The following is a 26,235-nucleotide window of genomic DNA, read 5'->3' as shown; positions in this document are numbered from 1 at the left end:
AATTTATTAAAAATTTTTAGACATTCTCCTTGCATCTGCTCCTGATGAATGGATATAATTCCATGAAATGCGGCAAGATTTTAGATGCTACATTCAGATGTTTACAATGAGCTCTCAGATGCTACATTCAGATGTGTAGAACATGGATTCTTATTCTATTCTTACCAATGTTTGGACAATTTCTTCCTACCACTTGGCACTCGCTGTGATCAGCGAGTTAATGAGACTCGACCCCTTACCACGTGATCAGCTGTCAGCCAATGACAGTTGATCATGTGATGTAAACAGATCATGTGATGTAAACAGAGCCGGTAATCGTCAATTTTTTCTCCTCACGCTATTAGCGGGAGGAGAAAAAAATAGCTGATCACCGGTAGCTGTCAGAGGGACATCGGTCCCAATGAAGGAAACCGGGACCGATGCTCATCTGTGCCACCTGTGCCCCATGCCAGTGCACAACAGTGCTGCCTACCAGTGACCACCAGTGCCACCTATCAGTTCCCACAGTCCCACCCATCAGTGCCCACAGTGCCACCTATCAGTGTCGCCTACCAGTGCCGCTCATCAGTGTCACCTACCAGTGCCACCTTATCTGTGCCCATCAGTGCCGCCTTATCTGTGCCCATCAGTGCCGCCTTATCTGTGCCCATCAGTGCCGCCTTATCTGTGCCTATCAGTGCCCACCAGTGCAGCTTATCAGTGCCCACCAGTGCCGCCTCATCAGCGCATATCAATAAAGGAGAAAAATTACCTGTTTGCTAAATTTTATAACAAACTATGAAACATGATTTTTTTTTTCTAAATTTTCCATGTTTTTTTGTTTGTTTAGCAAATAAAAACCCCAGTGGTGATTAAATACCAACAAAATAAATTCTCCATGTGGTCTCCACTCTGGTACCATGCTCTGAAAATGTTCACAAATATTAACTATTATGTGTTGAGTGCAGCCCTGAAACACTAGTGAAAGAATACTAGTTATATGTTGTTTATTTTGTTCCTTTCATCTATTTCCAGACCATTAAGTTTACCTGTTTAGCTAGAAATCATTTTTAAATACTTTAATTTAAGTGACTTAAATACAACCTTTGCTTTGAGTAAACATATGAACAATTGCAAAGCTAGAAATGACTAAGTCTCTATGGCAAATGTATGAAGGGAACTCCTCTAATGCACACTTAAAATAAATCTGTCACAAAACTAGGTGAGATATGAAAAAAATGACAAGCAAATATTACCTTTGCTTAAAACTGTATGACAAAAATAATTACCAATACCAAAGCTGCGGGCTACATATATGCAAGTCACAACTTTTCACATACACATAATGAGCAGATGAAGGTTTTATTTTAAAACCTCTTTAAAATGGCAGATTGCAACAGTGTTTGGCCCCAGGTACTTCAAGTAAATCTATGAAAATGTTTTAATTTTTCTAGCCCTTTATTTTTAGGACATTTTTATTTTTTTAATATGCTCACCCACCCTAACATGTAATGCACATGAACATTTGTAAGAATCAGATTTTATGTTATTATTTTCCTGTAACAACATATACAAGCCTTATATAAAGTACCGACTGATCCATTCTTTCACAACTCCTCAAAATGAGTGTTGGCTAGTTCCACTTTGAACACCAGGAATAAAGGTGACCCAGTTTTCAGTTGACATTTTACAAGAAAGCCTGGGGAAAGAAGGCCTGCGTTTTGTCTTTGGCCATTTTAAAAGTTTTATGCCGCGTACACACGACCGTTTTTCATGACGAGAAAATTCTATTTTTTATATTGGTCGTGAAAAATGGTTAAAGTTCCAGAGCGTTTTTCACGTCGCCGTTTTTCTCGTCGTAAAAAACGGTGGTGTGTACGCTTTAACGATGGGGGAAAAAAACACGCATGCTCAGAAGCAAGTTCAATCAGCCCAAAGGGTGGCGCCATTCTAATGGAACTTCCCCTTTATAGTGCCGCCGTACATGTTGTACGTCTCCGCGCTTTGCTCAAGCATTTTTTATCACGATCGTGTGTATGCAAGGCAGGCTTATGAGGAATCACATTGAGAAAAACATTGTGTTTTTCCATGACATGAATAGCAGTCGTGTGTACGCGGCATTAGGTTTGTAAGGTAAAATAAGCAATATAGAGTTTACATCATTTTTATTTTATTATTCATTCTTTTAATTAAAATAAAATCAGTCTGGTTTACATGTGATGTAAAAGTGTATATCATGAGTCATCATCAACATATTATAGTATTGACATCAGCTTGATATACTGGTCTGTTTCTGTACAGGGTTATGATTAATGATGTTCAAATGGTCATTGAAAAACAATTTACCAGCAATGCTCGCTCTGGACATAGCTATGAGAAGTATAACGACATTGAAACGGTAAGGCTGCAATTCGGTTGTAATACATTTTCATGGAAACACTTTATGAAAAATATGTTATAGCTATTGTCTTCAATTTAGATTTATGCCTGGACTGCCAACATTGCAGCACAGAACCCAGAACTTGTCACTCGCTCACAGATTGGAACCTCCTATGAGGGACGTCCTATTTATTTGCTTAAGGTAACCATATTCTCAAATGTACCAATATTTAAAACAGAATTTTTTAGGAAATCCATGTTAAGAAAATATTTAGCCTTCCAATGATATACTCTTTTGTGAGAATGCTAGATGCTTGCTAATCCAAAGACTTCTAAAATTTCTGAGTAACTGACCTGGACAAATATTCTGATCAAAAATATTTCTTTCCTCTGCCAGAGAAAGCCAAGAAACTAGCATTTTCAGGAGGAGGTTAGTGATAGACAAGGGCGGACTAACCATTCGGGCCCTCGGACACTGCCTGAGACCCCCATGCCACTAGGGGGCCCCATCAGGGTTGCCAGCCTCAGTAAAACCAGGGACAGTATGAAAAAATCTGTGTTTTTTTTACATCTGCCCCTGAAATGTCCCTTACCGACATCCTTTTGGTCTAAAAATCCCAAGATTATAGCTGCCCCGTCTCTGCAGTACCTTTTCAATGTGTGTATGTGTATAATGTGTGTGTATACTGTGTATGCATACTGTATGTGTGTGTATACTGTGTGGTCCCATAATCTCCTACTGCCTGGGGGCCCCATAATCTCCTATTGCCCGTGGGCCCCATAATCTCCTATTGCCCGGGGGCCCCATGAGTTGTCAGTCCACCCCTGGTGATAGAACAGACAACAAAAGGATTCCTCTTAATCCAGCACTGGGGGGTGATGGCTTCAAACCACTTGAGACATACCTCAAAGAAGTCATAAAATGTTTATGCCACGGTTTGTGTAAAAAGATTTATTGTAAAATCAAAGTATTCCAAGAACAGACAGACAGTCAATGTTAAACATCATGCTTGATATTAAACTTCAATCTCACCCAAACCTCAGCATGCTGACTTGGGCTTATCAAGGCCGGTTTCGGGGGCAACCAAAAGGTGTAGGTGCCAGATGTTGCATTGGCATCCACCCAATGGAAGAGATGACAGACAAATGGTGGAACCCGCAAGGGTCAATGATGTGGAGAGGCCCCTAATAGACCAGACATTGGACTACAAACTGCCGGAAGATGAAGATGATTTGATATAGGGCCACGCACGAAATGCGTTATCAGTATTACAGCCTGCTGACAGCTTTCATCTGCTCTACAGCTGCATCTTTGTTCCATCCTAAGCCTTGTTGTGGTAAGTCGGGTTCATCATCGCTTTGTGTTGGTGATGTCACATCCAGTGCACCACATACTACACCAGCTGCATCCTCCGGAGGCTTCGAGTGCAATGTCTGGTCTATTGGGAAATTTTTATGACTTATTTGAGGTACACCTCAAGTAGTATGTAGCCATCACGCCCCAGCGCTGGATTAAGAGGAATCCTTTTCTTGTTTGTTCTTTTGAAAACACCATCCCCAGTGTTTTCGTTCCCCCCTAGCTGCAGAGGGCTAACATTTATTTCACAGACTGCCATATGTTGGTTCTATATACAGAAGAATTATATATATATATATATATATATATATATATATATATATATATATATATATATATATATATATATATACTGTATATATATACAGAAGAATTCTTTGGTCAAGGTTTTTGTTTTGTTTTAAAAGCAGTTGCCATTTTTAGAAATATGAGGCTATGAAACTCATGAATTTAAATGAAACATTTTTTTGCAGGTAAAAAAATATGCATTTATGCTTTTTGTTAGGAGCCTGTAAAGCATTGCACTCATGGGCCCAGATTCACGAAGCTCAGCGCATCAATAGGCGGGCGTATCGCAACGCAGATACACTAGACCGTCGAAACTTAGAGAGGCAAGCAGCCTATTCAGCAAGCAAATGCGCGCTGCGATGCGCCATCGTAATGTAATTTTGATGGCGTAACCCGACGTAATTCAAAGTGGGAAGGAGGTGGGCGTGATCCATTTAAATGAAGCGTGACCCCATGCAAATTAAGGTCCGAACGAACGGCGCATGCGCCGTCACGTGATCGCATCCCCCGCGTCCCACTGCGCATGCGCCCCAATTCGCCTATCGTATTCCCCCCACGATAACCCAGCCCACCGTTTCCGCCCAGGGCAAAAATCCGCCCGGACATGCGCCAGTCAAGTGCAAAAGTACACCTGCTGGTTTTGGTCGTTTGGTGTGGCTACTTTTGCTTTGTTCAGATCAAAAAAGATGTCCGAGGCTGGGTCGAAAGATAGGAGGGAAAAAAACTTTATTATTGAGGAGAAGGCGGTCATTATTGATGCCATGAGAAAATATAACAAGTTCCTCCACGGCAAGGAAAGTGGCTCGACCAGCAAGGTCCGTAAGGATCAAATCTTGGCACAGATTGCAGCGGAGGTGAGTGCCCTTGGCTATGCCAACCGGACCCCAGACAAGATCGCCAAGAAGATCAACGACCTGCGGCGTCTTGTGAAGGAGAAGGTGGCCAAGATAAAAAAACACAGTAGGGGCACCGGAGGTGGACCAGCCCTGAAACTAAGACTGACACCTGATGAGGAGGTCATTGCCAGGTGCCTGGAGAAGGAGCAGGTGGAGGGCCTGGAGGGCTTCGAGTCAGTTGATCAGCCCTTGAGGACAGGTGAGTGTGTTTTTTCTTTTATCTGGTGTATAGCATGTGGGGGGGGGGGAGTGAATATGTGACAAGTGTGTGGGTCCACCAACATGTTAATGTTTTGTGTCATCCACAGATGTGCAGGATGAAGCGGGCCCATCCTCGGCTGCTGGCCAACCAAGCCCATCCCAGGATACCAGTGTCCACACCTCTCCATTAGAGGAAGTGGAGGAGGAGCACGGGCACCTGGATGATGGCATATATCTGGGGGATGAGACCACCGTCGCTGGACCCTCCCATACCTCCACCTCCATAGGGGATACCCCCCCAAGGGACTCAAACTTCATTGTAACCCCCCCAAGGGCCTCCACCCTTTTGGGAAGCCCCCTAAGGGCCTCTGACCTTTTGGGAAGCCTATCCTCCCTAAGGGAAGTGCCCTCAGGGTCCTCCCCATACATTCGTCCCCAAGCCTCACCTGCACCCAGGAAGGCAATTAGGAAGACGAGGGGTGATCCTGATGCCTTAGAAGCCACTTTGGCTATGGACCTGGCCAGGCAGACCCACCATGTGGGTTCTGTGGCATGTGATATGCGCCGGGTGGCAGCCAGCCTGGCCTCCATGCAGCAGACCCAGGCTGCTTTCACTGCCACCATCACCGAAAATGTGCAGGAGGTCAGTGCCAACAGCACTGCGTTGGTGACCTGCGTTAGGGACCTGGATGACACTAATTCAGGCCTTGTGGCAGAGGTCAGGAGCCTGGGAGTGGCCATACAGGCCAATACAGCAGCCATTGAGGCGGTGGGGAATCAGACCACTGCGGTCCTTACCCGCATAGCCCTGGCTTTAGAGGGTATCCAGGCAGCCAGGGAGAGACCGGGGGATGTTCCTCCTCCCAATGACCCACCCCCCCCACCCGCGGCTGCCCCCAGGCAACAGAGGGCACGGAGCCTTGGCACTAGGCGTAGTCCACGTCGGGCCAGATGAGTGCCATTTAGATTATTTTATTTTTATATTCAATTTGATTTTTGGTTATTAATTGATACTCATGATATGAGTGATATTTTGTTATTATGATACTCGATTGGAGTTGTATTTATTTTATTTTATTATTATTTGGGATATATATATTGACAATTATTTTCAAAGAAACATACAGCAACATAATTGGAGCCTTGACGTGGCGTTGCTGCTCCCAAGTACCGCACGGTGTACTTCGGTCTAATCCAATTTATTGGTGTTTGGGGGGGTGTTAGGGACCACAGTGGGGTGCATGTGTGCATTAGCATTGTGACATGTTTCATGTGCGTGTTGCACGTGAAAATAAGCCTACCACGAGGCATCTCCTGACTGCTCTTCCCTCTGCAGACGGGGGAACCTCGGTTGGGGGGGGAATGTCTGGTTCGGGGGTCAGGTCATGACGGAGTTCAACCTGCAGGCCCCTTCTCATGGCGAAATTGTGCAAAATGCAACATGCACCGATAATCTGGCACACAAAGTCTGGGGCATACAACAGTGTACCCCCAGACCTATCTAGGCATCGGAACCGTGACTTCAGGAGGCCAAACGTGCGCTCCACCACTCCCCGGGTACGTATATGAGCCTTGTTGTAGCTTCTTTCTCCTGGTGTTTGTGGGTTCCGGAATGGGGTCATCAGGTGGGGTCCCAGGGCATATCCAGAGTCACCTGGAAGGGAAAAGACAGGAGGATGTTAGTCATGCATGTGCCCCTTGTGATGTCTGCATCATGGGGGGGACAGTAATGCCTGACACCCATGTCACTCAACAACCAGCCAGCTGTCCCCATACACGTTCTCTTCAAATTGTCTTGGGATGTCGCTTTGCCGGTAGATAAAGCTGTCATGGGTGGCCCCAGGGTGTTTAGCACAGACGTGCCATATGAGGCCTTGAGCATCGGTTATTACTTGTACATTAATTGAATGCCAATTCTTCCTGTTACGGTACATATGTTCAGCGTCACGGGGGGGCTGGAGTGCCACATGAGAACAATCAATGGCCCCCACAGTGCGTGGAAATCTGGCTATTTTATAGAAATCGGTTCTTGCCTTTGCCTGCTGGACCTCCTGGGTGGGTCTCACAATGTGGTGGGACATCCGTCTCAGGATAGCTGGTACAACTTGGTGCACGCACCTACTCATTGTGGATTGGGACATCCCAGCCAAATTTCCACTGGTTCTTTGAAATGATCCACTGGCTAAAAAATGCAGGGTTGCCATGACCTTGAGCAGTGGCGGCACTGCTTGTGATCGATGTGTTGGGCTGGTGAGGTCATCCTGCAGGGATCGTAATATTTCCATGATGGCTTCAGTGTCAAATCTCAACAAGCGAAACACCTCCGATTCAACCATGCCAAAGAGGTCCATGCGATCTCGGGGTACCCTCTCCTGTGCCCTCCTCCTCCTCCTGCGTGCTTGTAGACGCCGTAGTACTATGACCACGGCTGCCCCTGACATGTTGGCACACAGATGTGTTGTCCTGCAAGTGTTGTTGCTCAGCTCCTCTGTCACGCTGCTGCTGTTGCTGCTCTCCAGCTGACCTGTGCAAGTCCGTTGCAAAGTTACCCCTGCTTTTATGAAGGGTAACTTTAGATCGGGCTAGCAGCTTACGCGCACCGCGCGTAGCCTACGACAATCGTACGCATGTGAATCGGCATTTCTCCCTCATTTGCATAATTGAATAGCTAATCAATGGGAACGAAGAATACGCCTAGCCTAAGTATGCGCCTAAGTTTCGCCGGCGGAGGACAGTTGCGTTGGACGGGTGAAGCCTAAGTTCACGTGTATGTGCTTCTGTGGGTACCGCGCATCGATACGACGGTGCACATCTACACTTACGCCGCGTATCTCGAGATACACCGGAGTATCTCTTTGTGAATCTGGGCCTTGATCAGCAAATTGTGCGTGTAATGCCACGGTCCTGCAGACTGTCTAAGTAGCTGTCTGCCTGTCCCTCCAAAACCAGCAGGCAGTTGCTGAATGACAGGAAGCTCAACTAACTACCTAGAGCGCTCAACAGCTTCCTGGTAGTTAATTGAGAACTACAAGCCGACAGTCACAAAGGCTGTCGGCACTTGTAGTTCACTGATTTACAGAGATCCGTGAATCAATGATGCAAGCCTCACACAGCTTCACTCCCCCCCCCCCCCCGGGTCGCTGTCACATGGCGGGGGGGTCAGTGGGAGAGGGGTCTGATGCTGAACATGGTAAATGTTACACCCTTAATATGGGTGTAACATGTTCAAAAAGGTGAACTAGTCCTTTAATTATTTTGCCCTCAACACTCTACAGAAACTGCGCTCCTTAAACTCACAAATGACCTACTATAGGCTGAAACCAATGTACACCATTCTGTACTCCTACTTCTGGACCTTTTAGCTGCCTTTGATACGGTTCACCACCACCTGCTCCTCTAAAAAAAACTCCACTCCTATGCTTTCTGTGACTGTACTCTTAGCTGGTTCTCATCCTACCTATTCCACCTCACCTTTCTTTGGGTTTACTTAAATTCTACTCCTACCTTTCTCTGTAGGGGTCCCCCAAGGTTCTGGTCTTGGACCTCTCCTATTCTCAATCTACACCCCCTCCTTAGGTCAGTTGATTGCCTCCCATGGTGTTTAATACCACTTCCACGCCGAACTGGACTCTGAACTCTCCTTTCTGCCCCATATCCAATCACCGATGTCTTCACATCCCTTTGGCAGGTCTGGATCTTTTGCATGACAGCCACCTGCCAGTTCACTGACTGCACTGCACTCAGCTCTCTTCTGTTCCAAGCTTAAGCAGAATTGCGTTTACGTGAATGTGAGTGTTTTCTTATGTTGTGTAATAAATGGATACATGCTTTTATTAACATGCGCACTGTGGCCACTTTCATGTTTTCTGCAATCCGCCATGTCTGCTGCTGCCAGGCTCATCCACCATACAAATCGCTCAGCATCTGCTACCCCTCTCTGTCAATCCCTCAATTGGCCTCCGCTCACCCAACATATTAAATTCAAAATACTAACAACTTCCAATTCATCCACAACTCTGCCCCCAGCTACATCACTAACCTAGTCGCAAAATACCAATCTAATTTTTCTCTTCCCAAGACCTCCTGCTCTTTAGTTCGCTTGTCGCCATCCCACACTCACCTCCAGGACTTCTCCAGAGCCTCTCCCATCTTCTGGAACTCTCTACCCCAATATGTCAGACTCATCTCTTCAGAGAAGCCTATCTGGTCCCACCTAACAACTGCACTTTTTTTTTTCTCACAGCCCATCCCCTACAGTTATAACCTCTTGTATCTCTTGACCTTTCCTCAAGAGATACAAGCTATAAAAAGCAGGGTTCTCTGATTCCTACTGTATTAAAGTGCATTGAACTGTCTGCTCTTATGTTGTAAATTGCTGCATAAACTGTCGGCGCTATATAAATCCTGTATAATAATAACAAAATAAGATTATTATTGCTATTCCTTGCAAGAGAGAACAGCTGGATTGCAGTTCAGTATCTGACAACCTCTATCATAATGTGCCTATACCCATCCAACCACTGCATCATTATGACAGACAGCACAGTTCATACAGAGCAAGTCAGAAATGGTTTTCATTGCATCATGCAAGATCAACATGCTGATGAGGAGAGACTACGCAAACCTCCAATGATTGAAACAACACATGTACTGTACCTGTCAGTTAAATGTCTGCAGTGTCCTCCTCTAGTTAGGCTGCTAAGCTAAATTTAGTTTTTGGCTCCACTGCAGTCAGTGGAGCAGGGATCTATTGTTTTTTTTTCCTGGTGAGTGATTCCTAAGCTGGGTGATTGATTTCCCTTGACTGTATCTCGATAAAGCTTCCAGAAGATAGAGCAGAAGGGTCAACACAATGCTCCAGTCAATTCAAGGAAGGAGGCATCCAGAAGGTGACCAGGGAGGTAATAAATATTTGGGAGGCCTTTCCAGAGTGCTTTTTCCTCTACAGCAGGGGTCTCCATACTTTTCAAACCAAGGGCCAGTTTATTGTCTTTCAGACTTTAGGAGGGCCGAATTGTGGCCAGCGGGGACAGAAAATGTCATGGGCCCAGCATCAGTAAGAATAAATATGGCCTTAGGGTTGGTGGTTAATAGGAGGAAGAGTAGTGCCCTTATTAGTAGGAGAAATTGTATCCCATTATTGGAATCGGTGGAAGAAAAGGTGTCCCATTGTTGTCAGTGGGAGAAATAGTGCCTCATATCAGTGGGAGGAATAGTGCCCCAAGGGCCGGATAAAGGCTAGCAAAGGGCCACATCTGGCCCTCAGGCCACAGTTTGGAGACCCCTGCTCTACAGGATGGACTGGCGGCCCGTCCATAGAGGGCACACAGGTGCTGCCTCCCATATCCATGCATCCCATCCCCTGATCTCCATATCAGTGGCGCCGAACCATGGATTCGAATGCGGGGTGGGTGATTTTTTGAAGCACCTGATAGGCTTCAAAAAAGGGTGGGCTTTAGAGCACAGAGCATTGCGCTCCTGGGCCACCCAGTTGTGTGACCTTTGCGAATGAATTTTTGTTATTATCACACTAAAGTTCCTCCCTGCCAATCAGGAGGCAGGTCTTATAGAGTCTTATGCCGCGTACACACGATCATTTTCGGCATTAAAAAAAACGATTTTCTTCGGCATGTAGAAAAAACGAAGTTTTTCCAACTTCATCATTAAAACGACGTTGCCCACACACCATCGTTTAAAAAAATGCTCTAGCAAAGCGCGGTGATATACAACACGTACGACGGCACTCTAAAGGGGAAGTTCCATGCGGATGATGCCACCCTTGGGGCTGCTTTAGCTGATTCCGTGTTAGTAAAAGACGATTCGCGCTTTTCTGTCTGTTACAGCGTGATGAATGTGCTTACTCCATTACGAATGGTAGTTTTACCAGAACGAGCGCTCCCATCTCATAACTTGCTTCTGAGTGTGCGTGGGTTTTTTACGTGGTTTTAGTCCACACGCGATTATTTTTTACAACCCGAAAAACGACATAGTTTAAAACGTTGTTAAAAAATGCAGCATGTTCGAATTTTTTATTTTTTTGTCGTTTTTCAGAACCCAGAAAATGATGTGAAGCCCACACATGATCATTTTAAATGACATTTTTTAAAAACAACATTTTTTTCATGCTGAAAAATGATCGTGTGTACGCAGCATTAGATATACTGGCCATTTCCTGTCACCTTTAGGAAAGGGCTGCTTGGAGAAGATTAGTGAGAAGCTGTTCTCTTGTTATTGCTATTATTGTTTTGACCCTAAATGCCTCTCCTGTTTAAGTTACTCAGCAATACTGTACATTCTAAAAAGACATCCCCTGGACTGAGCATGAATTGTTGATGTTCACGGAACTGTGCTTGTGACTGGCAGCTTAAAGGGGTTGTAAAGACAAAAAAAAGTCCTCTTAAATTAAAGTCTGACAGTAGCTGATAAAGTAAAAAGTAATGTTTTGCATTATAGCTAGTTTGATACCTGTTGAAATCGAGCTGTTTTATTCACCTCCGTCACTCCTGAATCGTTATTTTCACCGACTTCCTGGTTTGCGCTGCGCATTCATTCTTTCTACATCACGGCCTAATGGGAACTACAGTTCCCATTAGGCTTAGCCTAGATGCCTGTGAGGGATAAGAGAGCATCTTCACACAGGGCTGTAGTCATAGGGAGGGGGTGAGCACATTCTGCTTTCCACCATGCAAAACAGCTCAGATGCTGGTGGAAAGCAAGAAGAGGAGTGACAGGAAATGTCATTTTCAAACCTGGATTACTGTATTTTGGAGGTCAAAAGGAAAAACGAGGTAAGTGATATTTAAATGCTCTAGCTTACAGCAATCAATTGATCTAATAAAAAACTAACCTTTAGTGTTCCTTTAAATATACTGTATTTATGGATGCATATATTTGTTTTTAAGGTTGGAAAAACTGGTGCCAGCAAAAATGCCATCTTCATGGACTGTGGATTCCATGCCAGAGAATGGGTCACTCCTGCATTCTGTCAGTGGTTTGTAAAGGAGGTTAGCTCTTTTAATGTATTGCTTTAAAATTAGCATCTTAATCATTCCAACATATGCTGAAAACACTGCTCATCCTTTCTCTCTGCCTTTTACAAATTTGAAGTTTTTTTTGTGATTTTTTTCTTCAGGGAGAGGGCCTCTTTTTGTGCAGGTACCCTCTACCACATCCTTAGGTGGACATTATCTCGGGCTACACCCCCTTTCCCCACCTGCAGCCTCTTAGGATAATCAATCCCAGAAGGCTACAGGCTCAATCTTTCCTTACCAAGTGATCTTGCGTATGCACAGTGGGGAGACAGTTGTGAATCATCAGAAAGTCAGACATCTCCCAAATCCAAAATGGCAGCATCAGGGCTCCACAGCGCTGGACTCGGTGGACCAGTAAGTATGTGTTTCTTAAAAGTCAGCAGCTACAGTATTTGTAGTTGATGACTTAAAGGGTCACTAAAGGAAATTTATTTTGTAGCTAAAATAGCTTCCTTTACCCTAATGCAGTCCTGGTTTCATGTACTCATTGTTCGTTTTTGCTGTAATACTTCTCTGTTCTGCACACTTCCTGGTTGTCTGTTTCCTTATGAAAAAAGTACTGGGAGCTTTCTCTCTGTGGTCTCTAATCAAGAAGGTGTGATTACTGTGTGTCTAAAACCCCTCAGAACCAATTACTTTCATTTTAAAAACAAATACTGCCCTCTATTGGCTCAGTGTCTCTGTCCTTCACACAAGCCTGAAACTAGATGAAAAACGAAACTGAAAGTGCAGGCACATTATATGATTGATTTTTATCTATTTTTAATCATTTTTAAAAGGAATCAGTTAACTATTATGTCTCTATACCCTGTAAACAGTCATTTCAGCAAAAAAATGTTTTTCCTTTACAACTCCTTTAAGTAAAGTTCCTATTTTAATTCTAAATACAAATTACTGTACTAAATTGTGGATTTAGGGATGCAATTTATTCCTCATATAATCCATGTTCCAATTATCTAAGAAAGCATAAATAGTACACAATTCAGGTTGCCCCAATGGAATTTATTTGAGCTAAGCTCTGTAGTGAGGTATTTTTTAAATATGACACTTAAAGGGTCACTAAAGGATTATTTTTTTTTAGCTAAATAGCTTCCTTTACCTTACTGCAGTCCTGGTTTCACATCCTCATAGTTCGTTTTTGCTTTGATGTTGCTATAATTCCTCTCTGTTCTGGACACTTCCTGGTTGTCTGTTTCCTGATCACCACAGTACTGGGATATTTCTCTCTGTGGTGACTAATCAAGGAGGTGTGATTACTGTGTGTCTAAAACCCCTCAGCACCAATCCAGTTTCGTTTTACAAACCATCACTGCCCTGTATTGGCTCTCTGGCTCTGTACATCAGAGAACCAGGAAACAGCAGCAAAAACAAAACTAAACTGTAGGTACATTATATGATTGGTTTTTATCTATTTTTAATCATTTTTAAAAGGAATCAGTTAACTAATATGTCTCTATACCCTGTAAACAGTCAATTCAGCAAAACAAAATGTTTCCTTTAGTGACCATTTAAGTCATAGCACAGTAATACTACTTGCTGAACAAGGTTTGTCCTTCCTTTTTTTATTTATGTATTGTTATATTTGAATTATGTATAATATTGCCCTTATGGGCCTTTACTGGCTATGTTTATGTTTGTGTGTTTTTTTAGTAATTACTTCAATGTATGTGTTGTGTCCCATGTATTTCTATGTAAGGAAAATCTTTTTTGTTCCCCATAAAAATCATATAACAGGACAAATTACCACAAGCTAGTTATGTTTCTAACGCAGTATATTTATCTTTTTTTTTTTTTGTGAATAAAAGGCTGTTAATTCTTATGGCTCTGATCCACAATTTACCAACCTTCTTGACACACTGGATTTCTATGTTCTGCCTGTCCTGAATGTTGATGGCTATGCATATTCCTGGACAAATGTAAGATGAAATTTTGTGTTTAGTGTTAAAAATAAAAAAAATGTATATTTCATAATGACTAAACACTGTTGTATTTGGTACAGGACCGTATGTGGAGAAAAACACGCTCCCTCAACAAGAACACACGCTGCATTGGTACTGATCCAAATAGAAATTTTGATGCAGGATGGGGCAGTAAGTTTTATAATGAATATATATTGTACCTTAGAAGTGCAGACAAACTGTTAACAAATCACCATCTTTATTAAAGTGGTTGTATACCCCTTTTTTTACATTTTTACCTACAGGAAAGCCTATAATAAGGCTTACCTGTAGGTAAAATGAATATCTCCTAAACCTACATGATTTAGGAGATATTCACCCTGCATGCAGCCGTTGACGTCAGCAGGGAATGCGCAGTGAAGGTCCGGCATATCGTGCCGGACATTGCCAGAACTGAGAACTCCCATGCGCATGTGCATTTCTTCCGGGTTTACGGCTCTGGACACTCACAGCTCCGAAGCTGTGAGTGTCCGAAGGAAAATGTCAGCAACCTTGGCGTTGACCGGGATGCGATGCGGGGACCTCGTTCTAAGGTAAGTATTTCCTAATTAACTAGTCTGCAATGAGTTTGGCTACTTTCACACTGGGGCGCTTTGCAGGCACCCTGAAAGAGCCGCTCCTTTTACTCCAGTGTGACAGCCCGAGAGCTGTTACACTGGAGCAGTGCGCTGGCAGGACAGTAAAAAAAAGTCCTGCCAGCCGCATCTTTGAGGCGCTGTAGGAACAGTGAATACACAGCTCCTACAGCGCCCCTGCCCATTGAAATCAATTGAGCATTTAATAATGCTTAACCACTTAAGACCCGGACCATTATGCAGGTTAAGGACCTTGCCCCTTTTTGCGATTCGGCACTGCGTCGCTTTAACTAACAATTGCGCGGTCGTGCGACGTGGCTCCCAAACAAAATTGGTGTCCTTTTTTCACACAAATAGAGCTTTCTTTTGGTGGTATTTGATCACCTCTGCGGTTTTTATTTTTTGTGCTATAAACAAAAATAGAGCGACAATTTTGAAAAAAAATGCAATATGTTTTACTTTTTTGTAATGTAGGGATTGCGCTACCCTGGTAGGTGGCCTAAGTCCACCTAGTCTTGTGCAATAAACAAATTAATTAACACCTGTGAATATTACCTTGTGTTGTTCCACCACAGATTTGCTAATAAATGACAGTCCACCAACAGTATACTGTATGTGTAAATGAATATCAACTCCTCATATACCAAGTGCCTATATACAGATATTCTTCTAAAAAGTATGTATATATATATATAAGAAAACGCATAAATATACCATGCACGTGTTAATATGTCAAATAGTGCTCTTTAAATCCTCAAAAATGTGCGCTTCCCTATTATGGGTTCACAAAAAAATATATTGTGTCACAAAACCACAATTAATGTGGTAGATATAATAAATAAATAACAATTTTTTTTTATATAAGGGCGACTTCCTATGTGAATCCTCTTCCCTTTATTTAGAAAGTCCCAATGTGATGGCCAAGTGCTCCTAAACAATAAATATTCCTCCTGTGGGGTGTTCAAATGCGACGTGATTTCACCACCTCCGTGATCGTCCCATTACCATTAAAAATGGCCACTCACCAGATCTTACTCAATAAATGCCTTTGGTTCATTCCCAGGATAACCACTCCTATTTTGCGTCACCACAGCTGTCAAGTGTCTTGAATATGTTATCATGGCCTCTCTTTCTCTATAAAAGCTCATAGAAAATGTATGGCTATCATAGTGTAGTAGGTAAAAGAATTTATTGGTTTAAAATACAAAGCGTATATTGCACTCACATTTTTATGTGCCTGTATGCCGGCACCAAGCTTCTCCAGTCGTGTATGCAAACAAATGAGAGAATAAGCGTTCCTCTATCACGTTCCCCCCGAGCCTTTCTCATGGTCGGCGTGTTGTCCTGTGGGTGTCAGCAGCCTCTACGCATTTCGCAAAGTTTGTTGCGTCATCAGGAATGGTGATGGGACGATCACAGAGGTGGCGAAATCACGTTGCATTTGAACACCCCAAAGGAGAAATATTTATTGTTTAGGAGCACTTGGCCATCACATTGGGACTTTCTAAATAAAGGGAAGAGGATTCACATAGGAATTCTCCCTTATATAACAAATTTGTTTTTTTTTATTATCTACCACATTAATTGTGGTTTTGTGACACAATATAATATTTTGTGAACCTGTAATAGGGCAGCGGACATTTTTAAGGATTTAAAGAGCACTATTTGACATATTAACACATGCATGGTATATTTATGGTATATTCATATATATATACATAGGCCCGGATTCACAGACTGCGGCGCACATTTAATGCCGCCGTAGCGTATCTCCTGTACGCTACGCCAACGCAGCGCAGAGAGGCAAGCATTGAAAAAGTAATAAAAACAAATTTTACAAAACTAACACCTGTCAGTGTCCCTGATCACCATTACACCAGTTAAATGATGATGCTGCACTGCATTGCTGACAGTATGTAATAAAAAAAAGTGAAAAATAAAAAGTTTTTCTAATTTCTTAATTTTCCACAAGTTATGACAAAAAATTGTACTACAAATATTGCAGCACTATAAGTAAAATGAATGAAAGAAAGTGCATAATAGTGATATATAAATTGATCAGTTGAATGAACCACAAGAATAAAAAAAGTGTCCTTATATGAGATGTAAAATCCAGGTGCAAATGATGAACAATCAAAAAATATCATCCGTGGTAATCCAAATAAACGAAGTGCAAACTCACCAGAGCATGTTAATGTCTAAATTATAGGACAGCAAGAACACATTCAATAATTATTGATATTCCTCTTAAAGTTCCAAATGATAATCAGTAGGGTGTGGTACATCTCCCAATATCTATGATGAGGCTATCAGGGGACCTGCTTACCCTCATCTGACCAAAAACAGGAAAATCACAAACACCAGAGAAAAATACTCGTAGTGTAGCATTTATTGTAAAGCATGAGTTGGAGGATGGACCTTCAGACATGTACTGTAAATCAAGCTTGATCCTGCAGGGAGCCCAACACCACTGTAAGCAGTTGGGGCAGCTGCCCTCAGAGGAAAAATAGGAACATCCATTTTTCCAGTGGCGGCTGGTGCTCAAAATGTTTGGGGGTGCAAACAAATGAAAAAAAAAAACATCAATTGCAGCCTCATTGTGCCCATCAATTGCAACCTCACTGTGCCCATCAATTGTCGCCACTGTGCCATCAAACACAGCCACTGTGCCATCAAACCCAGCCAATGTGCCATCAAACGCAGCCACTGTGCCATCAATTGTGGTCACTGTGCCATCAAATGCAGCCACTGTGCCCATCAATTGTCACCACTGTGCCATCAAAGGCAGCCACTGTGCCATCAAAGGCAGCCATTGTGCCATCAATTGTTGCCACTGTGCCCATCAATTGTTGCCACTGTGCCCATCAATTGTTGCCACTGTGCCCATCAATTGTCACCACTGTGCCCATCAAGTGCTGCCCATCAAGTGCCGCCAGAATGCCCCCTTAAATACCACCAGATTGCCCCCTCAAATGCCGCCAGATTGACCCCTCAAATACCGCCAGTTTTCCCCCCCGCCCAGCACTTACCTTTCTTGGGTCAGCCATCCTCCTCGACGTTCCCTCAATGTCTTCTCACGCCCTTGATGTCGCTTCAGCCAATCAGGTGACCAGGAACCAGACCCGGTGAACCTGATTGGCTGAAATGCATGTCAGTGTTAACCAGGGAACGCACACCCTGTGCGTCCTCTGGTTAACCATTTGGAAGCTGATTAGAGCCCACAGGCTGTAATCGGGGAGCCTATCAGAGCCGCTGGCTTTGATAGGCACTTCCAAAACCCACCCACTGCTGTTATTCAGATGGCCGGCGCTCAACAGTCTGAACAGTGGGTGGCAGCGGCAACATAACATAGATTCATCCAATGCATGAATCTATGTATTGTTGAGTGATGGTGCAGCAGAGAGAGGGGGCCGCGCTCCTGCGCCCACTATGGACGCACCGCCACTGCATTTCTCCCTCTCCTCTGTGATGAATGAAGCCAGAAGCAACAAGGATTTTGCACAAATGCAAATGCGCATGTAGATCCTGCACATACAATATCTCACAAAAGTGAGTACATCCCTCACATTTTTGTAAATATTTTTTATTATCTTTTCATGTGACAACGCTATAGTGTACAGCTTGTATAACAGTGTAAATTTGCTGTCCCCTCAAAATAACTTAACACACAGCCATTAATGTCTAAACTGCTGGTAACAAAATTGAGTACACCCCTAAGTGAAAATGTCCAAATTGGGCCCAAAGTGTCAATATTTTGTGTGGCCACAATTATTTTCCAGTACAGCCTTAACGCTCTTCAGCTTGGTGTTCACTAGAGATTCTCAGATTACCACTGGAGTCCTCTTCCACTCCTCCATGAGGACATCACGGTGGATGTTAGAGACCTTGCGCTCCTCCACCTTCTGTTTGAGGATTCCCCACAGATGCTCAATAGGGTTTTGGTATGCTTGGCCAGTCCATCACATCTACCCTTAACATTTTTTTAACAAGGCATTGGTCATCTTGGAGGTGTGTTTGGGGCCGTTATCATGTTGGAATACTGCCTTGCGGCTCAGTCTCTGTTGGCATTCATGGTTCCCCCCATGAACTGTAGCTCCCAGTGCCAGCAGCACTCATGCAGCCCCTGACCATGACACTCCCACCAACATGCTTGACTGTAGGCAAGACACACTTGTCTTTGTACTCCTCACCTGGTTGCCGCCATGCACGCTTTACATCATCTGAACCAAATACGTTTTTCTTGGTGTCATCAGATCACAGGAAATAATCCATGTCCTTAGTCTGCTTGTCTTCAGCAAACTGTTTGCGGGCTTTCTTGTGCAATGCATCATCTTTAGAAAAGGCTTCCTTCTGTAACGACAGGAATGCAGACCAATTTGATGCAGTGTGTGGTGCATGGTCTGAGCACTGACAGGCTCACACCCCACACCATCAACCCCTGCAGCAATGCTGGAAGCACTCATATGTCTATTTCCCAAGGACACCCTCTTTATATTATGCTGAGTACTTGCACTCAACTTCTTTGGTCGACCATGGCAAGGTCTATTCTAAGTGGAACCTGTCCTGTTAAACCGCTGTATGGTCTTGGCCACCGTGCTGCAGTTTCAGGGTCTTGGCAATCTTCTTATAGCCTAGGCCATCTTTATGTAGAACAACGATTCTTTTTTTCAGATCCTCAGAGAGTTCTTTGCTATGAGGTGCCATGTTGAACTTCCAGTGACCAGTATGAGAGAGTGAGAACGATAACACCAAATTTAACACACCTTCTCCCCATTCACACCTAAGACCTTGTAACACTAATGAGTCACATGACACCGGGGAAGTAAAATGGCTAATTGGGCCCAATTTTGACATTTTCGCTTAGGGGTGTACTCACTTTTGTGTGTTGAGTTATTTTGAGGGGACAGAAAATTTACAGCTGTAGACCCCCAACTTTACATTGTAGCAAAGTGCCATTTTTTCAGCGTTGTCACATGAAAAGATATACTAAACAAATCTACAAAAATGTGAGGGGTGTACTCACTTTTGGCTGACTGACTTTGATTGACAGCCGCAGGAGCCAATGGCGCCACTGCTATGTCTCAGCCAATCAGGAGGAGTGTCCTGGACGATATAAAAATTTGTGGACATCACTGGAGAGAGATGGGGCACAGGTAAGTAATTAGGGGTGCCACGGGGAGGCTGCTACACTCAGAAGGTTTTTTATCTTAATGCACAGAATGCATTAAGATAAAAAACCTTCTGCCTTTACACCTTCTTTAAATTAAAGAAGAATTTCAACTTTAACTTTTTCCAGAGATCTGTCCCCCGGGTAGCAAAGTACATGTAGCTCTTTGTCCTAACTTCATACATGCTTTGTAAGCCTAGCAACGAGAGGGAGCCTAACTCCACTGTGGTCATCCGACAATGTAGCTTGAAAGCAGATGGCTGCTTAATAACCAACATTTGTCTCAGCTCCAAAGTACTTGCTCAATACAAGGGGCAGCAAGATGAATAATGGGGGGGGGGTGTACATATCAGCTTTCCATCATTCTGTATTGTTCTGGGCATCTCTTGTCTCTTGTCCATGAACCCAGACAAGCGCCACTTATTAAACTGCCATCTACTTGTTAACTATATTATTATAGTTGGACTTGTGTATTTTTGTAACCTCACCTACTACGTAACTATGTAACTATGTAATTACGATGGCTGTGTGGGGAGAGTGGGTCCCTGAGGCTTTGCCCACTGGGTAACAGAGCAAAATAAAAAAAAATTAAATGAGAGTTGAAGTTATACTGCATATTGTTCTAGTGGTGTTTACATTCAGAAGATGTAACCCGAGGCTTACAGAATCATAACTGTCCACTTTATAATGTGACAATTAACACTAGATGACATTTATTTAATATAATAAACTACTAATGTACCTGTTCTAATACATTTTAAATAATGAATTAACTGTTAGCTTATCTACAAAATATTCTCTCTCTCTCTAAACCTTATCATATTGATAAGCCTTTAAAAATATACAGTATCTTCTTATAGTACCTAATAGTTTTTTTTACAATCTAGTACACAATAACATTGCATTTTGCCCAGTGATTCTTCAAGTGTTCAACAATGCTACATGCTGGCAAATTATTCTTAAATGTTATATTGTTTGTGAGCAAAGTAGAACTTGTTATACAGGCATACCCCACTTGTAAGTACACAATGGTGTTTATTTACTAAAGCTGGAAAGCGCAAAATCAAGCTCACTTCTGCATAAAAACCAATGAGCTTCCAGGTTTTATTACCAAAGCTTAATTGAACAAGCTGGGGTTAGAAGCTCATTGGTTTCTATGCAGAAGTGAGCCTGATGTGGGGTATTTCTACATAGTTGTAAATACATGCAATACATAATAAAATTACATTTTTAGTCAAGTTGATTTCTTTATCTCTTAAGCTAACGGAGCAACATCAAGCCCTTGCAGCGAAGTTTATTGTGGTACAACTCCTGAATCGGACAGTGAAACCAGAGCTCTTGGTGACTTTATCCGTTCTAATCTTTCCTCTATCAAGGCTTACTTGACCATTCACTCCTATTCTCAGATGCTTCTCTTCCCTTACTCCTACACAAATAAACAAGCAAAGGACTATAGTGAGCTGGTGAGTATTACATTATATTCACAAGACTTTATCCTTTTGGTTTCTGGGGACACAGCTCTCTGGACAGATCAAGAATATTGTTCTCTTGGAAGATGTAACATTTCTGAAAAAGTGTTGTGAGTTTCAAGTGGTACTATAAGTAAATTATTATTGCACAGAGTGGTCCCGAATGTCCTCTTTTGGGGTCCGTCAGCGGCTCCCATGGCTCCTCCCCGGTAGCCATAACCACCGAGAGTATGACTCAGACCCCCCTGCACACCACGCCATTGGTTTGATTGGCAGCAGTGGGAGCCAATGGTTGCACTGCTATCAATCTAACCAATGATGAGTCGACCAAGCCTTTTAGAAAGCAACGCGGGGTCACGCACACAGAAGTTCGGGGCTCAGGTGAGTAAAACGAGGGCTCGGGGGGGCCGGAGAGTGCAAGGTGTTTTTGCATAGGATGCATTAAGGTGAAAAAAACACAAAGGTTTACAACCCCTTTAAGGCTTGCATAACAGCCAGCTGTTTCTGGAGTATACATAGTTCTAATAGGTTGTGGAATAAGGGGTGCTGTTTATCTCTTCTATACGAGGTAACTTAATTAAAAAAAAATTGCAATCCATGTTTCACTTAGAAACACAAAGAAAGCAAAAATATTATAAGATTCTAGGTATTTTTCTAACTTGATATGTTTTTATTTTGTGAATAAAGTGCTGTTAATTCCCTGACCCAGAATTTTTAGAGTATAGGCAAATTTTTTCATAAAAGTCTAACACAATTAGCTCAACTAGAATATTTAGTTACCTAGCACAAACCAGAGCATGCATGCTGCAGTGCAATGGATTTGGGTACATAGACTACGTCCAATACCTGCAAATTGACAAAGAGTTAAAGTCCAACTCTAGGAAAAAAAAAATGTTTTTAAAAAGTACTCTGTGCATCAATCGCCTTACTCCTCAGTCTTGATTCCAAACACCTCTTCCTAAACCATATTGAGCCATCCTGGATTAAAATCCCAGTTTCCTTTATGAGCAAAGTGAATTTCCTGCCCTGGGGACCAGACATTTTTTCCTGCTTGTTATCTTCTTGGGCACTGGTCCCTTCATAACCCCCGTGAGTTTGCCTGCCTCTGGAGCCTACGGTAGAGCATCCAGGTGCTGGGAGTGTCATTTCCACCAATAGGAAAAGTGCAAATCAACCAGACATTGGTGTGGAGACTCAAAAAAGGATGCCAGGAAGTAAACAGAAAAACAGAGAAGAATCATCATATAACCGTGGCTTCAGGTAAGTAAAATGGGCATTTGGATAGTTACTTTTTCATAAATATATATTTTTTTCCATTGTTCCAAGTTTTTTAGTATTGAAGTAAACAAAGCCCATAGTATTTGTGCCACAAAGCCAGTGACAACATAAAATGAGAATAAAAGGTGAAAATTACTATTGGGGTGACAGCACAACTTAATATATTTATAATATATTTATTTCTACCTTTAATTTCAATCATTTCTAGCCTATTGCTATTAATATGAATGATGTTGAAGTTTACTTTTTTTTTTCAAGAATCCCACATATTTGCTTCTTTGACTTTTGTAACACATATTCACTATGTCCTGTAAATATGCACTGCTGTGTCACACATATCACAGAACCTGCCTACTGAATTACAGAGATCACAGTCAGTACAGGAAAAACTGCACATCATTTCTGCTTACTGGCAGCAAGGTACAATGGGTTATATAATTATTTTAAGGGCCAGTTCACGCCAAATGCAGTGCCAAAAACGTGCATTTGGTTTCAAAACACACTGCAGTTGTGATCTGTAATGGATAGTCAATATTAAGTGAATGACACCCCAAATGCAGGTCAAAAACACAACACGTTTGCCTGCACGAGATTGCATGGTACAGAACTGATTGTTTTGGTGCAGTGTGGTGCAATTTCACTGAACTGTTTGTGAATCGCATTGCTGTGCAATTCCCAGTGTGAACTGGTCCTAAAGTAACCCAAAGATATCAGGTTAGGATAAGCTGCAAACCATGCAGGGAATCCAGAACTTTGTAGAAAGAGTTGGCCAGCCAACAGGCAGCACTTAATTGAAATTACAGTGTTTTTTTTTTAAGTGAGCTTATTTTGGATTGTCAAAAGTAACTGTTGTTTGTATTACTATTACAATGCTGATGATATAAAATGAGATGTTATGAAAGGCAATTATATGCTGTAAATATATAATGCTATTCTAGCAAAGTTTTTTGTTTTTGTTTTGTTAGCTTGCTCTATCAGAAGGTGCAGTTAATACTCTATCATCCTTGTATGGAACCACTTATACCTATGGTCCCGGCGGTAAAACCATCTGTAAGTTGAATCTCACTTGCACTTATGTTGCTATTAATTACACAATGTATAACCCTAATATCCCATAATTCATAAACCAAGTATAACTAATTGTAAGGTAAGCTCTGTAGATTGAGGCTGATTTACTAAAGGAATTGAGAATGTTCACAAAATAAATTGCGTAAATATTTCCTTTAATTACCCAATCAAGTGCAGATGAAATGTGGAAATGGGAATTCACTTTTCACATAATTCGTTAATGGAAGTGAATATTCATACAATTTGTGTGAAGAGTCTCCATATCTTTAGCAAACCAGATACCAGTGTATTCATCAATACTTTGCGGCCATGTAGATCTTCTGCGCTGCTAAAATTTGTTAAGTTATTATTTACCATGTATTCAAATTAATTTGTTCTATTTAAAAAAAAAAATAGATATAAACCTATTTAGAGCAGGGAGCATAATACACCTGAATGGGGAGGAGAGCTGGCCAGGGCAGACAGAGAGGGGATCTATCAGGATTATAGCTGAGACGCTGGCCACTGTTTAACAAAGTCCCACCTCCTGGATTGGCTCCTATGATAGACCTCACACTGGTCCAATTTCCCAGCATAGGACCAGTGTGGTGTACATCATAGGAGCCAATGCAAGAGGTGGGACAGCGGCCAGCGTTTCAGCTCTAAGCGGTGATAGATCCCGTCTCTGTCTGCCTGGCCGGCTCTCCTCCCCATTCAGGCTGTGATCGGATGCAGTGTGTCATCTTCCCCACAGTTTTATTTAATAAATGATCGCTTCTCCTTTTGTGAGTGCCTTAAAGTGGAGTTTCGGCCAAAATATGCCCAGTTTTCTTATGCCCAATTTGTGCAGCATCGTTTTTTTACTTTGTGAAGTTCCTTCACAGCGTGGCCATCTCCAGTGTGGGCATCTGAAGCCACAGTGTCCTTCTTCCTGAATTCCGTGCATGCTGTGTACCCAGCATGCATCTGCCAATCTCACGCATGTGCAGTGCAGTAAATCTTGGTCAGCTTGACATGGCATGGCTCCAGTAACATTTAACATTGGCTTCTATGGAAAATCTTGGTCAGCTTAACTTGACACTGGAGCTTTGCAATGTCAAGGTAACCAATATTTTCCATAGATGCCAATGTTAAATGTTACTGGAGCAGTGCCATGTCAAGCTGACCAAGATCTCGATCCCGGCCCCTTACCATGTGATCAGCTGTCAGCCAATAACAGCTGATATGTGATGTAAACAGAGCCGGTAATCGGCTGTGATAGCATGAGGAGAAAAAAAAAAGCGATCACCAGTGGCTGTTAGAGGGACATGTCCCGATCAAGGAGAGCAGCCGCCTGCTCATCTCTGCCACCTACCAGTGCCCACAGTGCCACCCATCAGTGCCACCCATCAGTGCCCCAGTACCACCCATCAGTGCCCACAGTGCCACCTATCAGTGTCAACCAATCAGTGTCACCTACCAGTGCCACCCATCAGTGTCACCTACCAGTGCCCATCAGTGTCACCTACCAGTGTCCATCAGTGCCACCTATCAGGGTGTGACACCATGTTTTACTGCACCAACCCCAGTGATGCCACTGCATAAAGTTATCAGAATACAGTATTTTCACTATAGTGAGCCTTAAAATAATGTCCACATCTTTTGTTTAGATTGGATTTCTATGACTAGTTCACAGAGGCAGACATGGTTTCAACCTATCAGCATAGCAGATGAAGAGTACATGCACCCTTTTAGTTTAGAGGGATTAGGGAGGTTGAACATGTACCCAGGCCAACTATTGCATTACCTGCCGGCCACCAGTAGTAGGAGCCCAGTGCCTTTCTCCTGATGTATTCATGGGCACAGAGGCGGATGGAAAGGAAAATTAAGATAGCATGGGGAATTCCAAGATCATCAGCAAGTGAAAGCTACACAATTCCTTTTTCTTTAATCACTACCAGATTTCAGCATTACTGTACATCTGGCGAGTATGAATGAATGTTTACATATTTAGTGGCAAACCTGCATGCGTAGAAGGTTGTACATTATTGTACATATAATAGTCTTTGTATTATTAGAGTTAATATGCTGTAGTAACTGTGCAATATTTTCCATTCTTTACTTTTTTTATTTTAGATCTTTCCTCTGGAGGATCAGATGACTGGGCCTATGATACTGGAATTAAATATTCATTCACATTTGAGCTGCGTGACACTGGAAAATACGGCTTCATACTGCCTGAATCTGAGATTGTAGAAACCTGTGAAGAAACCATGCTAGCTGTCAAATACATTGCTAATCATGTCCTGAATAATGCTTAAATAAAAATAAGTATTGACTACAGGCACCTTTTTTACTTCGCTTTATGATTTTGAGTCTTTCAATCTTATTAACTACTGTATGTAAGTAAGGACTAGGGATGACTCAAGGTTCAAATCAAACTTTGGCTGTTCGGGTGTTCAGATGAATGTCTGAACATGTACCTGTTTGGCTGGTAAATCTGGAATGGATCTTAACCTCCCTGTCGGTATGATTCTGTCTGAAAAAACATGCTGAAAGCGGTACAATTATTTGCAAGGAAATTTGGTGTTTTATACTGTAGGCCTGTGATTTTTAGGAATAACTCACTTA

General features: G+C 42.6%; 1 protein-coding gene across 1 annotated transcript in view; it reads left to right on the top strand.

Annotated features, from left to right (window-relative positions):
- Positions 1-25,951, top strand: part of LOC120936610 (carboxypeptidase B-like) — a 45,947-nt gene extending 19,996 nt beyond the window's left edge. Inside the window, exons 4-11 of the mRNA XM_040349092.1 lie at positions 2,281-2,377; positions 2,459-2,560; positions 12,003-12,104; positions 13,937-14,047; positions 14,131-14,221; positions 21,092-21,294; positions 23,544-23,628; positions 25,741-25,951. Coding sequence (XP_040205026.1) covers positions 2,281-2,377; positions 2,459-2,560; positions 12,003-12,104; positions 13,937-14,047; positions 14,131-14,221; positions 21,092-21,294; positions 23,544-23,628; positions 25,741-25,925 — 976 coding nt within the window. The 3' untranslated portion in view covers positions 25,926-25,951. The remainder of the gene's footprint in view (positions 1-2,280; positions 2,378-2,458; positions 2,561-12,002; positions 12,105-13,936; positions 14,048-14,130; positions 14,222-21,091; positions 21,295-23,543; positions 23,629-25,740) is intronic.
- The last annotated feature ends 284 nt before the right edge of the window (positions 25,952-26,235 follow it).

Source organism: Rana temporaria, chromosome 4 (genome assembly GCF_905171775.1).
Source record: "Rana temporaria chromosome 4, aRanTem1.1, whole genome shotgun sequence".
Lineage (NCBI taxonomy): Eukaryota > Metazoa > Chordata > Amphibia > Anura > Ranidae > Rana > Rana temporaria.
The sequence above is the reverse complement of the archived record's forward strand: the minus strand, read 5'-3'. Positions and strand labels throughout refer to the sequence as shown.